General features: G+C 39.5%; 1 protein-coding gene across 1 annotated transcript; it reads left to right on the forward strand.

Annotated features, from left to right (window-relative positions):
* Positions 1-12411: 12411 nt before the first annotated feature.
* Positions 12412-17484, forward strand: TEX43 (testis expressed 43). Its single transcript, XM_008067851.1, has 3 exons — positions 12412-12512; positions 13525-13633; positions 17239-17484. The coding sequence occupies exons 1-3, from the start codon at positions 12427-12429 to the stop codon at positions 17446-17448; spliced, it is 405 nt and encodes a 134-aa protein (XP_008066042.1). The 5' UTR covers positions 12412-12426; the 3' UTR covers positions 17449-17484.
* Positions 17485-17790: the final 306 nt, after the last annotated feature.

Below are 17790 nucleotides of genomic sequence, written 5' to 3' on the forward strand. Positions count from 1 at the left end.
GCTCAGGCGATCCTTCCACCTCAGTCTTTCAAGTAGCTGGAACTACAGGCATGTGCCACCATGCCCGGGTAATTTTTTTTTTTAATTTCTTGTAGAGACAAAGTCTCACCAAGTGCCCAGACTGATCTTGAGCCCCTGGACTCAGGCAATTCTCTTGCCTCGGCCTCCCAAAGTGCTGGGATTACAAGCTTGAGTCACTGTGCCCGGCTATTCTTAAATTTAGCTTTGATTTTGACTTTTCATTAAAGAACTTGGTCATATACTAAATACTGACTGTGATCTACACGTGTGTATTACCATGAACATTAAAAAGAATTCTCAGTGGTGGCCTGCCTAAGACTATTTTACCTTATGTTAAGGAAGTTAGGTATTTAAAATGTCACATCTGCATGAAGCTTAACATTACTCATTTTTACTAATGAAATAAAGATAGTTTACTTTAGATGGTCCAAGAGTTAACTATAGTTTACAAAATATAAGCAAAAGTGTACTTAATATATTAGGTAGAAATTTTGTATATTAAGCAAAAACTAACATCCGGCAATAAAAATCTATTCTTTACAGACAACATACTTGAAGTTTTTTGGTAGTTCCTGAAAATATGGTCATTCAAGTTAGCTGTCTAGGAAAATGTTATCAATTGCTTTTTATTTATAAAGAATGCAAAAATAAAAGTAGATTTTTGGCAGTCCTTAATAAGCTTCAAGTGCCTTTATTTTTTAATCCGAAATATTCTTTCATAGAATTGCTGTAAACAAGAGAAGAAAAGTATTTTAACTGGGTAACAATATTGTCTCTAACTGAAACTTACGAGAGGTGATTTTAAAGATACAAGTCATTAAGGAAATTAACATTCAGAATATTTAAATAATCCCTTATTGTAAATATTACTAATTTTTGTTTTTGAGTCAGAGTCTCTTGCCCAGACTGGAGTGCAGTGGCACAATCACAGCCCACCACAGCTTTGGACTTCTGGGCTTGGGCAGTCCTGCCTCAGCCTCCTGAGTAGCTAGGACTACTGGCAAGCACCACCACACCCAGCAAATTTTTTGTAGAGGTAAGGTCTTGCTATGTTTCTGGAACTGGCTTCAAACTCTTGGGCTCAAGCAGTCCTCTCTTCTCAGCCTCCCAAAGTGCTGGGATTATAGACGTGATTATATTTATATTAGGCACCCAGCCTATTATTGCTCATTTTTCTAGTGAAAGTTACATTTGTGCTTTAAAATAGAGACAGAGTCTCATTATGTTGTCCAGGTTTGTCTTGGACTGGGCTCAAAAGATCCTCCCACCTCGGCCTCCCAAAGTGCTGGGACTATAGGCATAAACCTCTGCGCCCAGCCTGAAAACTATAGTTTTTGAAGGGCATTAATGTCAGAAGCTACTTTTATCTTCTTTAACACTGCCACACCCTACCTTCGTGGTTCACTTTTATCAATAGTTTTTTGTTTAACATTTATAAACCACACAGATTTCTGGGGTGTATTGCATTGTAAATACAGAAACCAATGCTTCCATTAAGGTATTTTAAAAGTATCATATTTCTATAAGACTTTCTGGCTGTCCAAATCTAGATGTTCTGAGATGTGTATTCAGTTAATACTCTCACCAAACCAGCATCTCTTGCAGCAACTCTTCCTACTTAGCTTAACATTTTTCCTACTTGGGGGCTAGTAGGATTTATACCAATAATTCTCCATCCCTGTCATAGTTCTTATTATTGAGTCGAGGTCTCTGTTGCTGTTACATTCTGATGCAACAACCAACTGCTTACTTTTGCAGCCAATGAGATACAAGAGCAGAAAACTGGGAGAAATGTTGATTCTGAATTCAAAATTCAGAAAAAAGAATTGCTATATTTACCAGGGCTAGTTCAAAGCAACACAAACTCATTTCAGTATTTATAGGAAAACAAGCATTGTCTTATCTGTCTTAACTATTGATTAATAGTAATTACATGTGACCACTATTTAGTATCTAATCAGAGTTTAGACCCCAAGCAGTTGCTGACATAAGCCAGTGTTCACATTGCATCAATCCTGCCATTCTTTCAAGTTACAATGACTTTGAACAGCTTGGAGTTGCATACTTCCCAGTTGGTGTCAGTTGTTGGCTTATAATAGAAGTTTTGGCTCACAAGACAGCCAATAATTAACATTACATATAAAGGGACATAAAGGCATAAAAGAAAGCAGTTATTTAAAAGACTAAGAGACCATACATTCTTGGGGTTTTACAGAGTTTGAAGAGAGCCCATTTCTGATTTTTTTTAATTATAAAGATGTGGGGTACAATTCAGCATTAGGTATACAAACGTTGATTATGCAGGTACCTTTGTTGATGAGGTATGCCCCTCCCTCCCCTAGCAGTTTCCCTCAACTGCCAATCCCACGCCCTGTACCCTGACAGTTTCCCATTACTGCCAAACACTTTCTTATAGTTTTATAATTATTCAAGTTTTGCTTATGAATGAGAATATACGGCATTCTGTTCTTTGTTTCTGTGATAGATGACTGAGTATGATCTACTCCAAATCCATCCAAGTTGCTGCGAAGTCCATATATTTGTCCTTTATGGCTGCATAATATTCCATTGTGTATATGTACCACATTTTCTTTGTCAACTGCAGCTTCGATGCATAACACGGTTGGTTCCATGTTTTTGCTATTGTGAATAGAGCTGCAACAAACATACGTGTGCAGGTATCTTTTTTGTAGAATGATTTGAGTTCTTCTGGGTATATTCCCAATAGGGGAATTGCTGGGTCATATGGAAGGTCAATTTCTAGTTCTTTCGGAAATCATCACACTGTCTTCCAAAGAGGTTGCACTAGTTTGCATTCCCACCAGCAGTGTAGAAGCGGTCCTTTTTCTCTGCATCCTCGCCAGCATCTGTTGTTGTTTGTTTTATTAATGATGGCCATTCTTACTGGGGTTAGGTGGTATCTCAGTGTGGTCTTGATTTGCATTTCTCTGATGATGAGTGAGGCTGAGCACTTTTCCAAGTGTCTGTTGGCTGCCTGTATATCTTCTTTTGAGAAGTGTCTATTCATGTCTTTTGACAACTTTTTAATGGGGCTGTTTGTTTTTTTCCTTTTGGCACGTTTGAGTTCCTTGTAGATCCTAAATGTTAGGCCTTTGTCAGATAGAGTTGGCAAATATTTTTTCCCATTCTGTGGGCTATCTCCCTGCCCTCTTGATGGTTTCTTTTGCTTTGTGGAAGCTCATAAGTTTGATGAGGTCCCACTTGTCTATCTTATTTCTTAAGATATTGGCCTTTGGGGTTCTGAATAGAAATTGGTTGCCAGTTCCAATTTCCATAAGGGCATCTCTTCATTTTCTAAGATTCTTGTACTTTGAGGTTTTACGTTTAGGTCTTTGATCCATTTAGAGTTAATTTTTGTGTATTGAGATAGGTAGGGGTCCTGTTTCAATCTTCTGCATGTGGTCAGCCAGTTTTCCCAGCACCATTTACGGAATAGGTTCTCCTCTTCCCAGTGGTTGTGGTTGGAGTTTTTGTCAAAGATGAGTGGGTTGAGGAATTGAGGCTTTGCTTCTGGAATCTCTATCCTGTTCCATTAGTCTATGTGCCTGTTTTTGTACCAATACCAGGCTGTTTTGATTACTGTAGCCTTATAGTAAAGTTTGAAGTCCAGGAAGTGTGATACCTGCTGCTTTGTTTCTTTTGCTAAGAATTGTTTTGGTTATTCATGGTCATTTATGTTTCCATATGAATTTCTATATTGTCATTTCCAGGTCTGAGAAGAATGATGTTGGTAACTTAATGGGTATTGAGTTGAATTTGTAGATTGCCTTTGGTCGGATGATCATTTTAATGATGTTGATTCTTCCTATCCTAGAGCAAGGAATACTTTTCCATTTGTTTGTGTCTTCCTGGATTTCTTTGAGCAGTGTTTTGTAGTTCTCATTGTAAAGGACTTTCACTTCTCTGGTTAGGAAGATGCTGAGGTATTTCGTTTTTTGTGTGTGGCTATTGTGAATGGGATTGTGCCTTTTATTTGGGTCTCTGCCTGCTTGTTGTTGGTATGTAGGAATGCAACTGCCTTTTGCACGTTTATTTTGTACTCTGAGACTTGGCCAAAGTCCTTTATCAGTGCAAGCAGGTTTTTGACAGATTCTTTTGGATTTTCAAGGTATAGGATCATATCATCAGCAAAGAGGGATAACTTGACTTCCTCTTTTCCTATTTGGATACCCCTGATTTCCTTCTCTTGTCTTATTGCCTGAACTAGGACTTCCAACACAATATTGAACAAGAGGGTGAGAGTGGACAACTTTGTCTTGCTCCAGTTTTCAGGGGAAATGTTTCCAGTTTCTGTCCATTTACCAATATGTTAGCTGTGGGTTTATCCTAGATGGCACTTATTATTTTGAGGTATGTTCCTTCTATACCTAGGTGTTTGAAGGTTTTTACCAAGAAGGGATGCTGGATTTTATCAAAAGTTTTTTTCTGCCTCTAATGAGATTATCATGTGGTTCTTGTTTTTATATCCGTTGATGTATTTAATGCATTTATGATCTTGCAAATGTTGAACCAGCCCTGCATCCTGAAGATGAAGCCTACTTTACTTGGTCATGGTGGATGATTTTTGAGATGTGTTTTTGGATCCGATTTGCTAGAATCTTGTTGAGGATTTTTGCATCTATGTTCATAAGTGATATTGGCCTGTAGTTCCCTTTTTTTGTTGGATCTTTACCCAGTTTGGGTATCAGTGTGATGTTAGCTTCGTAAAATGATTTGGGGAGAATTCCATCTTTCACAATTGCCTGAAATACTTTCAGTAGGATTGGTATCAGCTCCTCCTTGTATGTTTTGTAGAATTCTGCTGGAAAGTCATTCGGTTCAGGACATTTTTTTTGTAGGTAGTGTTCGTATGACAGACTCAATTTCCTGGGTTGTTATTGTTCTATTCAGTGTCTCAGTGTCTTCTTGTGTCAACCTGGGGAGGTTGTGTGATGAAAGAAAGTCCTCCATTTTATTTAAGTAATCAGTTTGTTTCCATATAGGTGTACATAGTAATCTCTGATAAGCTTTTGTATTTCTTCGGGTCAGTTGTGATCTGATCTTTGTATTTCTGATTGTGTTTATTTGGGCTTTTTCTCTCTTTTTCATGGTCATTCTGGCTAGGGGCCCATCAATCTTGCTAATTCTTTCAAAGAACCAGCTTTTTGTTTTGTTGATGTTCTTGTCTTCTATGTCCCCTTTTGGGGCTCTTATTTTTGTGATTTTGAATTCTTCAGCTAAAGTTGGGGTTTTGGTGGTCTTTTCTTTCCCTTAGGTCGTTTGTTAGACTCTCAACTTCTGATCTTTTCGTTTTCTTGATGTTTGCTCGTAGAGATATAAATTCCCCTCTGAGAACTACTTTCAGGGCATCCCAGGGGTTTTGGTAAGATGTTTTTTCATTTTCATTTGTTTCCAGGAATCTTTCCATTTCTTTTTTATTTCAATGTTTACCTAGTAGTTGTTCAGCATCATGCTATTTAGTGTCCATGTCTTTGTGGGCTTTGGGGACATGTTGTTGGTGTTGATTTTTATTTTTATTCCACTATGATCTGAGAATATGCATGGCAAGATTTCAACCTTGTGGAATTTAATTTGTTTATGCTTGATTTATGGCCAAGGATGTGATCAATCTTGGAGTATGTTCCATGTAGTGATGAGTAGAATGTATATTCTGTGGTTGTTGGGTGGAATAATCTGTAGGTATCTCTTAAGTCCATTTGGCTGAGTGTCAATTTTAGATTCTGGATCTCCTTGTTGATTTTTTGCCTCGATGATTTATCTAGGGCTGTCAGTGGGGTATTCAAGTCCCCTGCCAGTGTTAGAGTCAATATCTTTTTTCAGTTTACTTAGTAGTTGCTTTATAAATGCTGGTGCTCCTGTGTTGGGTGCATATATGATTAGGATGGATATTTCTTGTTGATGGATTAAACATTTTATCATTATGTAGTGTCCTATTGCACCTTTTAAAATTTTTGATAGCTTAAAGGTTGTTTTGTCTGATATTAAGATGGCAACTCCTCCCTTCTTTTGTGATCCATTTGCCTGGAAACTCATTTTCCAACCTTTAACTTTAAGTTTGTATGTGTCCCTTGAAGTGAGATGAGTTTCCTGGATGCAGCAAATAATTGAGTCATGGTTTCTTATCCAGTCCACCATTCTGTGTCATTTCAGTGGTTCATTTAGATCATTCACATTGAGGATGATTATTGAAATGTGATGGCTTATCCCTGTCATGAGGTTTTTATAAAGTGTTTCCTTTGTTTGCTTATTTTATTTTGGCTTTGGGGTTAATGTATGTGTGTATTTTCAAATTTCTTGTTGTGCTGTATTCCCTGCTGATTCTGTGCTCTGCTGTTCTCTTGGGAAGTGTGTGGTCAATCTTCTTCTTCTTTCTTAGGTGCTTAATACCTTTTAAAGTGTCTTCTGTAAGGCTGGTCTGGAAGCTGTATAATATCTTAGGGATTGAATGTCTGGGAGGGATTTTAATTCTCTATCACTGATGAAGTTGAGCTTGGCTAGATAAGAAATTCTTGGTTTAAATTGCTTATCTTTGAGGACTTTGAATATAGGGCTCCAATCCCTTCTTGCTTGTAGTGTTTCTGCTGATAGGTCTGCTGCTGTTCTGATTGCTTTTCCCCAGTATGTAGTCTGACCTTTCTCTCTTGCTGCCTTTAGGGTTTTTTCTTTTGTGCCTACTTTGTGTAGGTGAATTACTATGTGCCTAGGGGTTGGTCTTCAACAGAGCCCATCTCTTATCTAGATCCAATGGTGGCTTCTCCACGGACGTGCAGTTTCTTGCATCTGCTTATCAGGGGGCTCAGTGCAGATGGTTGTGTTCACTTAAGTATCAGCAACAGTTACTAGATTCAAGGACAGTGGAGGGGGAGAAGTAAAAATGTACTTTTAAATTCAAAAGGTTTTTATGTTTGGCCTAACTCAAGTTTCTAAAATTGATTACTTTTTGAGTTGGAGTCTCACTCTGTTGACCAGACTGGAGTGCAGTGGCTGCTCCCGGCCACCACAGCCTTGACCTGCTTGACTTCAGCAATCCTTCCGCCTCAGCCTTCCAAGTAACTGGAATTACAGGTGCGCACTACCACACCCGGTTAATTTTTTATTTATTGTAGAGATGAGGTCCCGCCAAGTTGTCCAGGCGGGTCTCGAACCTGCGGGCTCAGGCAATCCACTCACCTCAGCCTCCCAAAGGTGCGGGATTACAGGCTGAGCCACGAGCCTGGCTTAAAATTGATTACTTTAAAATCTAAATCTAAATTGCTCTGAAATTTGAAATTCCATTACATCACCCAAGGCTGGAATAGTGTCACAATCACGGTTCACCGTGACTTTGACCACTTAGGCTCAATCTATCCTTTTGTCTCAGCCTCCTAAGTAGCTGGGGTTTACAGGTGCACACCACCATACCTGGCTAACTTTTTTTTTTTGGTAGAGATGAGGTTTCACTGTGTTGCCCAGACTAATCTCAAACTCCTGGACTCAAGCAATCCTCACCTCAGTCCCCCAAAGTGCTGGGATTACACACGTGAGCCACTGTACTCGATCACCTTTCTTTATGAAAACGAGTTTTTGTAATCTAAAATATTCTGCAATATAACAAAATTTAGAGGATAAAATAGGTTGGAGTGGTTTGGGTTTAGGCAAATTTGATTTGCACCCTTAAAGTGTGTGTCTAAATTATAGAAAGGTGATGAAACAAATGAGACATATTCCAACCATGGGCAGTATTAATGTTGAGCATTTTTTCATGTACCTGTTGGCCATTTGTATGTATTTTTTTGAGAAATGCCTATTAAGGTCTTTTGCCCATTTAAACATTAAAAATAGCAAAAAGAATAATTATTACAGAACATATTTATTTACATTCATCAGTATCTTAAACATAATTATCCATAGTTCTTTTCTGAAAAAATGTATTTCTTTTCTTGTTTTATTGATTTTTTTTAACTTTTAAATTTTTGTATTTTAAAATTGTGGGGTACAGTTCAGGGTTAGGTATACAAATATTCGTTGTGCAGGTACTCTTGTTGATGAAGTGTGCCCCTCCCTTCCCCAGGCAGATTTCCACTACTGTCAATTCCATCCCCAGCTCCCCCGGCCTCCCTACAGTTTTCCACCACTGTCAATTCTTTTCTTATAGTGTTGCGATAGCTGTTCAAGCTTCACTTATGAGTGAGAGCATGTGATACTCAGTTCTTTGTTTCCATGAAAGATCACTCAGTATTATAGACTCTAAGACCATCCAGGTTGCTGTGAAATTCATGATTTTGTTCTTCTTTATGATTGTGTAATATTCCATTGTGTATATGTACCACATTTTAAAAATCTAGTCCTCTTTTGATGGGCAGCAAGGTTGGTTTTATGTTCTTGCTATTGTGAACAATGCTGCAATAAATATATGTGTGCAGGTATCTTTTTTATAGAGTGATTTGAGTTCTTTCGGGTATATTCCCAGTAAGGGGATTGTGGGGTCATATGGAAGGTCAATTTTTAGAACTTTAGGAATTGCCACACTCTTTTCCACAGAGGTTGTACTAGTTTACACTCCCACCAACAGTGTAGAGGTGTTCCCTTTTCGCCACATCCTCTCCAGCATCTGTTATTTTTTGAGTTATTGATGATGGTCATTCTGACCTGAGTTTGGTAGTATCTCAGTGTAGTTTTAATTTGCATCTCCTTGATGACTAGTGAGGCTGAACATTTTTTCATGTATCTGTTGACTGCTTATGTCTTCTTTTAAGAATCTATTCATATCTTTTGCTCAGTTTTGTAATGGGGCTGTTTGTTTTTTTCTTTTCAGTACGTTTGAGTTCCTTGTAGATCCTAGATGTTAGGCCTTTGTCACACATGGAGTTGACAAATATTTTTTCTCAGTCAGTGGGCTGTCTCCCTGCTCTCTTGATGATTTCTTTGGCTTTACAGAAGCTTGTCAGTTTGATGAGGTTCCACTTGTCTATCTTATCTCTTATGGCATGGGCACTTAGGGTTTTGATCAGGAATTGGTTGCCAGTTCCAATTTTCATAAGAGTATCTCCTGCATTTTCTAAGATTCTTATAGTTTGAGTTTTTATGTTTAGGTCTCTGATGCATTTAGAGTTAATTTTTGTGTATAGGGATAGGTAGGGGTCCTGTTTCAATCTTCTGCATATGGTCAGTCAGTTTACTCAGCACCATTTACTGAATAGGTTCTCGTCTCCCCAGTGGTTGGTGGTGGAGGCTTTGTTGAAGATGAGTTGGTTGAGAAATTGAGGTTTTGCTTCTGGAATCTCAATTCTATTCCACTGGTCTATATGTATGTTCTTGTACCAATACCAGGCTGTTTTGATTATTGTAGCTTTATAGTAAAGTTTAAAGTCTGGTAGTGTGGTACCTCCTGCTTTTTTTTTTTTTTTTCTGAAGATTTCTGGCTATTCTTGGTTGTTTGTGTTTCCATATGATGGTCTTACTTTTCCTGCTTCCATAGGTGACTTATTAGGCTGTTAACTTGTGATCTTTCCATTTTCTTCAAGTGTGTTTGTAGAGATATGAATTCCCCTCTTACTACTGTTTTCATGGCATCCCAGAGATTTTGGTAAGCTATTTCTTCGTTTTCATTTGTTTCCAGGTATCTTTTAATCTCTGTTTGATTTCTGTGTTGGCTCAGGAGTTGCTTAGCATCATACTGTTTAATGTCCATGTCTTTGTGGGTTTGGGGGGAACTTTGTTGGTGTTGATATTTATTTTTATTCCACTGTGGTCTGAGAAGGGGCATGGCAAAATTTCAGTCTTATGAAATTTGTTTATGCTTGATTAATGGCTAAGGATGTGGTCAGTCTTTGAGTACGTTCCATGTGGTGATGAGTAGAATGTATATTCTATGGTCGTTGGGTGGAGTGTTCTGTAGGTATCAATTAAGTCCATTTGGTTAAGAGTCACATTGAGGTTCTGGATCTCCTTGCTGATTTTTTGGCCTGATGATCTGTCTAGGGTTGTGAGTGGGGTATTAAAGTCCCCAGCTATGATAGTGTTAGAGTCAATATCTTTTTTTAAGTTTGCCTAGAAGCTGCTTTACGAAAGTTGATGCTCCTGTGTTGAGTGCATATATGTTTAGGATGGGCATTTCTTGTTGTTGGATTGAACCTTTTATCATTATATCATGACTTTCTGTATCTTTTTAAATTTTTGATAGCTTAAAGGGTATTTTGTCTGATATTAAGATCACAACTCCTGCTTTCTTTTGTGTTTTGTTTGCCTGAAATTTTGCTTCTCATCCTCTTACTTTGAGTTTGTGAGTGTCCTTTCTGGTGAGATGAGTCTCTTGGAGACAATATATTGTTGCCCAATGATATTTTATCCATTTTACCATTTTTTATCTTTTCAGTGGTGCGTTAGTCCATTCACATTCAGGCTAGTTATTGAAATGTGAGAGTTTATCCCTGTCATGTGGTTCTTATAGAGTTGTTGTTGTTTATTTGTTGTCTTTCTTTTTTTCGGTTGATTCATGTGTGTGTGTGTGTGTGTTTTGTTTTTTTTTTTGAGTTGCAGTCTCATTCTGTCACCCAGAATGGAGTGCAGTGACATGCGCCCGGCCTCTGCAGCCTCAATCGGCTGGGCTCCAGTGATCCTTTCGCCTCAGCCTTCCAAGTAGCCGAAATTACAGGTGCGTGCTACTATGTCTGGCTAATTTTTTATTTATTGTAGAGACAAGGTCTTCTCAAGTTGCCAGGTGGGTCTCAAACCTGCGGACTCAGGCAATCCACTCGCCTCGGCCTCCCAAAGTGCTGGCATTACAGGTTGAGCCACCGAGCCTGGCCTCATGTATGTTTTCAATCTTTTTTCTGCACTCTTGTGAAGAACATTGTCATTCTTTTTTCCCTTTCTTCTGTTTAATACTTTCTTAAGTGTTTCTTGTAGAGGTGGTCTAGAGGCAGCGTAAGTTCTTAGGGATTGAATATCTAGGAAAGATTTTAATTCTCCCTCACTGATGAAGCTTAGCTTAGCTGGCTAGGTTATTCTTGGTTAAAATTGTTTATCTTTGAGAACTTTGAAGATTGGGTTCCAAGCTCTCCTAGCCTGAAGTGTTTCTGTAGATAAATCTGCTGCTATTCTAATTGGTCTTCCCCGGTAGGTAGTCTGACCTTTTTCTCTTGCTGCCTTTTGGATTTTTTCTCTTATACCTACTTTGTTTAGGTGAATTATTATGTGTCTAGGAGTTGGTCTTCTCATTTGTTGTCTTGCAGGGATTCTCTGAATCTCTTGTGTTTGAATTTTCACATCACTGATGAGATGAAGGTAGTTTTCTTGAATAATCTCATGGAATGTCTGTTCCAGTGTGGTCTCTGTCTCTTTCTGCCTCAGAAAGTCCAATTACTCTTAGGTTCAGCCTGTTGAGATAATCACTCATCTCTTGAAGGTTTTGTTCTGTCTTTTTAAGCTTCTTTTCTATGTCATTGACAGTTTGGATTAGCTCTATATTTTGGTCCTCAAGCTCTGAGATTCTTCTGCTTGGCTATTTCTGCTTTCCATGCTTACTATTTTGTTATTACAGAACATATTTATAAAATTTTTAAAAATTTGTTGTAGAGAAGAGGTCTCACCTAGTTGTCCAGGTTGGTCTTGAACCCTTGGGCTCAAGCAATTCTCTCACCTCCACCTTCCAAAGTGCTAGAATTACAGGCATGAGCCACTGCACCTAGCTTCATGGGTATCCTTGACACCTTTGTTGAAAATCAGTTGGCTGTAGGTGTTGTGCTGTAAATAAGGAGGAATAATTAGCCAAGGGCAAATAGAGAATGTTCATATGAAGTGATTATTTGTGAATAATTGCTTAGTCCAACATGTTTTCTAGTATGTTTGTGTCAAATTTGTAATATGTCACAAGCAATCATTCCCATTTGTTAATTACTCATGATAAGAATGTTTTATTGCCGGGCTCGGTGGCTCAGCCTGTAATCCCAGCACTTTGGGAGGCTGAGGTGAGTGGATTGCCTGAGCCCGCAGGCTCGAGACCCGCCTGGGCAACTTGGCGAGATCTCATCTTTACAATAAATCAAAAACTAGCCAGGCATGGTAGCACACGCCTGTAGTTCCAGCTACTTGGAAGGCTGAGGTGGAAGGATCGCCGGAGCCCAGCAAGTGGAGGCTGCAGTGGCCATTCCTGGCCACTGCACTCCAGTCTGGGTGACAGAGTGAGACTCCAACTCAAAAAAAAAATAATGTTTTACTTAAAAAGGGAAATTTTAAAAGTCACTGAAAATAGCTCTGAGTGGGACATGCACAACTGCTAATGTAACTGCTATGAGTTGCTAGGAAGTTAGTAAAACATTATTACATCAGAACAGTGATGTCATCATAACTAAACTAGTGAGATAGTGAAACTCTAGACAAGAATTTCATCCACTGCAGGCAGTGATGGCTTCAGGAAAAGACACTTGTCCTACCTTACCTAAACTGGCCAACAACTGCTCTGATGAGAATTCCTATAAGCCTGCTATCAAGTGAGGACTTTGGGTTCTGGGTGTTTTTTGTGTGTTTGTTTGTTGTATACTTGTTTGTTTTACAATCTGGAGCTACACAGATGAGGATAACAACACTGTATTTCCTTTTGGCATGTATATAGAAAGCTTTGGCCAGGCGTGGTGACTCATGTCTGTAATCCCAACACTTTGGGAGGCTGAGGCAGGAGGATTGCTTGAGCCCAGGAGTTTGAGACCAACCTGGGCAACATAGTGAGACCTTGTCTCTATAGAAATAAAAAAATTCACCTGGCATAGTGGCACTATAGGAGGCTGAGGCAGAAGGATCTCCTGAGCCCAGGAGGTCAAGGCTGCAGTAAGCTGTGATTGTGCTTCTGCATTCCAACCTGGGCAACAGAGTGAGAACCTGACTCCAAAAAAACCAAAACCAAAAACACAAAGTCTGTGTGTGTGTGTATATGTGTGTGCACGTACATGTGTGCTCCAGAGAGAAACATGTGCAGTGATATCAAGTGTGAACTGGGTGTAGAGCATGTGTAAACTCAGAAACCAATATAGTTATTGTTTTTAGGGACTGGCCAGAGATTTCCTTCAGGCAATGTGTAGGACTGTGCTGCCTTCTCCCTTAAAATCAGATTAATAGGGACACTGGGGGTAAATTGTAAAGGTCAGAGTGCAGTGGGAGGTACAGATACGCAGTCCAACTGGATCTTGGTGATGCATGGGGATTTAAAGGGTCAGTTGGCCGGGCACAGTGGCTCATGCCTATAATCCCAGCACTTTAGGAGGCCGAGGTGAGAGGATTGCCTGAGTCTGTGGGTTCAAAACCAGCCTGGACAACTTGGTGAGCCCTCATCTCCAGAAAACAACAAAAAAAGAAAGGGTCAGTTATCTTTTAGTTGAGCCTCAGTGCCATAGCTCAGCTCTCTGTCCTATAGGGAATGAACATGAACACACAACTACCTGTAATGATGCTAACATGATTGGATTTAGCTCACAGGATATTCTTTCTTCTTGCTTTCTTAATCTTCAGGTATGAGGAGATTCATTTGCCGCGGTTTTCATTAAAGCAAGGGATGATCCCAAGACATTATGTTATGCCTTGGAAAGAAAGCATGAAATTCAGGAATGTGTATCTGAAGGTATTTTCTCACAAATATTAATAAGAAAAAACCTATACCATTAAGGATGGGTGCAGTGGTTCACACCTGTAATACCAGCACTTTGGGAGGTGGAGGTGGGAGGATTGCTTGAGCCTAAGTTCAAGACCAGCCTGGGCAACATAGTGAGACCTATTCTTTACAAAAAAATCTGTGCCATTTAAATATCCATGAATAGACATACATAACTACATACACAAACTTGCAAATAAAAGTTAAATAACAGTATCTGTTAAAATAACCCAACTACAAACTTATAATAGATATACCAAAGGATGTCAAAATCTTCACATCATGCTAACCTGCAGTTTTCAAGAAGCTTATCAACAGTAGGTGCCATTAATATTAAAGCTGCAGTACAGAGCATTTTTTTGTTTGTTTGTATTTTAGTTTGGGGTTTTGGGTTTTTTTTTTTTTTTGAGATTGACACTCTTGCTCAGGCTGGAGTGCAGTGCATGATCATATGTCACAGCAATCTCAAATTCCTGGGCTTAGGGATCCTTCTGCCCCAGCTTCCCAAGTAGCTAGAGTGACAGGTAAAGGCTGCCGCACTTGGTTAATTTTTATTTTGTAGAGACAGGATCTAGCTATGTGGCTCAGGCTGGTCTCGAACTGATGGCCCAAAGCCATCATCCTTCCTCGGCATCCCAAAGTGCTGGGATTGCAGGTATAAGCCACCATGCCTGGCCCAAAGCATGTATTTTTAAAGTTGTACAGCTTATGCAGGTAGAGAAGCCATGGGAACAGTCTGGCTAGAGTTACACATAAGAACTTGCCATTCAATGCTCCTATTCATTCAGTAGTTTTAAAACAACATTAAGATGATCATATGTGGCTGAATGTTGTGGCTCATGCCTATAATCTCAGCACTATAGGAGGCTGAGACAGGAGTTCAAGACCAGCCTGGATAATATAGTGAGACTATTGTAGAGATGAGGTCTCGCCAAGTTCCCAGGCGGGTCTCGAACCCGCGGACTCAGGCAATCCACTCACCTCAGCCTCCCAAAGGCGCGGGATTACAGGCTGAGCCACTGAGCCCGGCTAGATATTTGTTTAAAGCATTTTCCAAATTCAGATTGATAAAGTTACTTGTGAAAAGGTAAGTTATTTATTTAAAGGAGAATAGGATAATAATAATAGTAGTAATAATCACACTATGAGAAGAAATTTTAAGTTAGATTTTCTAGGGAAAAAAATGTATTTGTATTACTAGTTGGCAAATATCAAATGGATAAGTAGTTAATGTTAAATAAGAATATAGGTATTTTGCCAGCCGGGCATGGTGGTTCATGCCTGTAATCCCAGCACTTAGGAAGGTGGAGGCAAAAAGATCGCCTGAGCCTAGGGGTTCAAGACCAGCCTGGGCAATTTGGTGAGACCTCGTCTCTACAATAAATCAAAAAATTAGCCGGGCGTGGCAGCGCAAACCTGTGTTTCCTGCTACATGGAAGGCTGAGGTGGAAGGATCGCCTGAGCCTAGCAGATCAAGGCTGCGGTAGCCGTGATGTGCCACTGCACTCCAGCCTGGGGGACAGTGAGACTCTGCCTCAAAAATAATAACAATAATAAAATAAAATAATATATTTTGCTAAGACAGAGATGATATTATAAAACATTGATGCCATATGACATATAAAGTATATTACAGAAATATGGCTCAATTTTTAAAATAAAATGCACATGTATAATGAAAGAAAATAAATTAAACTGCATTTGCCTGGTATTATTATATATATTTTATCTAATATTTTGAAAACAAAAATAAAACAAAATTAGCACTCAAATGTTCAACTTAAACCCCAAATTATGTTTATAATAAACTTACTTTATCTTATTCTGAAGCGCTATAATCCAGTGTAATTTTTCAGAACTATTTTACTTTTGCAACTTAGTTGACAGTATTCCTAACTATTTTTAAAATATCATTGGTGACTGGTGTATAGGACATTCTACCTTACAGAGTTACCATGAGAATTAAATAAGAGAGACGGTCATGGTGACTGCCTGTAATCCTAGCACTTTGGGAGGCGGAGGTGAAAGGATCACCCAGGGATTCAAACCGCCTAGGCAACTTGGCAAGATCTTTTCTCTACAATAAATCAAAAAATTGGCCGGGCATGATGACATACACCTGTAGTTCCAGCTACTTGGAAGACTGAAGTGGAAGGACGACTTGAACCCAGCAGGTCGAGGCTGCAGTGGCCATGAACATGTCTGGGCAGCAGAGTAAGATTCCATCTCAAAAAAGAGAGAGAGAGAGAGAATTAAGTAAGAGAATTAAATAAAATGAATGTGCCCACACTGAGCAAATGCTAGTAAATGCTAGCTTACGCTTTTCTTCCTTCTATTGAGTCTCACCATTTTTTCTGGTAGGAGGTAATGAAATTATATTTAACAACAGCATACCAGAGTCGGGACCACACCCCAAGACCAGGCCAAAATGCTTTTCTGGCAGTACTGAAGAATCAGAAGCAGATGTATGGTTAAGTCAGTAACCTCAAATAGCTGTTGTTTATTCAACAATTGTAGCAGTAGCATCACACTTTCTATCTTTTTTAATACCTAGTAGTTGGCAAATGCTTTTTCATTTACATATATTTTATTCAATACTCAAAGAATCCTTTAATGGAACCATTCTATATTTGAGAAAATTGAGTCAAGTGGGAGTGAATGATTTGGACAAGGTCACAAGAGTTCCACAATTTAACTCCAAGTTTATTACCTTTATATGCTGCAGTTCACACAGCTCTTCCTGGTAGTCAGGTAACACCGAATCGCAGAGCATTGCTTTTATATTAATTTTGTACTTATGTATGTGTGTATTTATTTATTTAGAGTCAGGGTCTCATTATGTCACCCAGGCTGGCGTGCAGTGGCACAATCATGGCTCACTTTAGCCTTAAATTCCTGGGCTCAAGGAATCCTCCTGCCTCAGCTTCCCAAATAGCAGGGACTGCAGGTTGGTGCCACTATGCCTGGCTCATTTTTTTTATTTTTGTAGAGACAAGGTCTCACTGTGTTCTCTAGGTTGGTCTCAAACTCTTGGACTCAAGCAACCCTCTTGCCTTGGCTTCCCAAAGTGCTGGGATTATAGATGTGAGCCACTGAACCCAGCCTGAGCATTGCTTTTAGAAAAGGGAGGTTGGCCGGGCACGGTGGCTCAAGCCTGTCATCCCAGTCCTTTGGGAGGCTGAGGCGAGAGGATTGCCTGAGCCCGTGGGTTTGAGACCAGACTGGACAACATGGTGAGACCTCATCTCTACAATAAATAAATAAATAAATTAGCCGGGCGTAGTAGGGCGCACCTGTAGTTCCAGCTACTTGGAAGGCTGAGGCGGAAGGATCGCTGGAGCCCGGGAGGTTGACTCTGGGGTGGTTGTGAGCGTGCCACTGCACTCCAGCCTGGCACGCTCACAAAAAAAAAAAAAAAGAAAGAAAGAAAGAAAAGAAAAGGGATGTTACTCTGTTCACCAGGGCCACCTTCTCAACAAGGAAAATTAGAACATTATTGGGAAATATCCATCTTAAATCTAACAAGAAAATGATGTTTGATATGAGATACAGCAGATTTTTTTTTTCCCTCTTAGCAAGCAGAAGCATGTGGGATTCATACTGGCCCTTTGGAAGACTCTCTGTTTTTAAATCACAGTGAAAGACTCTGCCATGGGGAAAATCGTAAAGTTGTCTTGAAGAAAGTTCCGCCAGAAATAAAAATCACGGATATGCCTTTGCACTCACCTCTTTCCAGGTACCAAAGCACTGTGATTTCCCATGGCTTCCGGAGGCGACTAATCTGATGGAAGAAGAATAAAGTAATGAAGTGTTTCAATCTCTCTCTCTCTTTCTCTGTGTGTGTGTCTGATAAATGTTTAAGTACCTTGCACATTTGTATTTCACCTACAAGTTCAATTTGTTTAAATGTCATAAGTCAGTTGTATAATGTATAGATTATAGAAGTTTTAGAAAGGAAATAGAGCTGGGCACAGTGGCTCAAGCCTGTAATCTCTGAGGCAGGAGGAGCACTTGAAGCCAAGAGTTCAAGACCAGCATGGTCAACATAGTGAGATCCCATCTCTACACAAAAATAAAAATAAGCCGGGCTCGGTGGCTCAGCCTGTAATCCCACGCCTTTGGGAGGC

Source organism: Carlito syrichta, unplaced genomic scaffold (assembly GCF_000164805.1).
Source record: "Carlito syrichta isolate Samal-C Ts95f unplaced genomic scaffold, Tarsius_syrichta-2.0.1 Scaffold309791, whole genome shotgun sequence".
In the NCBI taxonomy this organism is placed as follows: Eukaryota; Metazoa; Chordata; class Mammalia; order Primates; family Tarsiidae; genus Carlito; species Carlito syrichta.

Bases quoted from the DNA above. Each gene is read 5' to 3' on its own strand.
- TEX43 (XM_008067851.1), top strand. From the start codon at position 12,427: ATGGCTTCAGGAAAAGACACTTGTCCTACCTTACCTAAACTGGCCAAC. The intron at 12,513-13,524 runs GTGAGGACTTTG...CTTAATCTTCAG, and splicing joins TCCTATAAGCCTGCTATCAA to GTATGAGGAGATTCATTTGC. The intron at 13,634-17,238 runs GTATTTTCTCAC...TTTCCCTCTTAG, and splicing joins TCAGGAATGTGTATCTGAAG to CAAGCAGAAGCATGTGGGAT.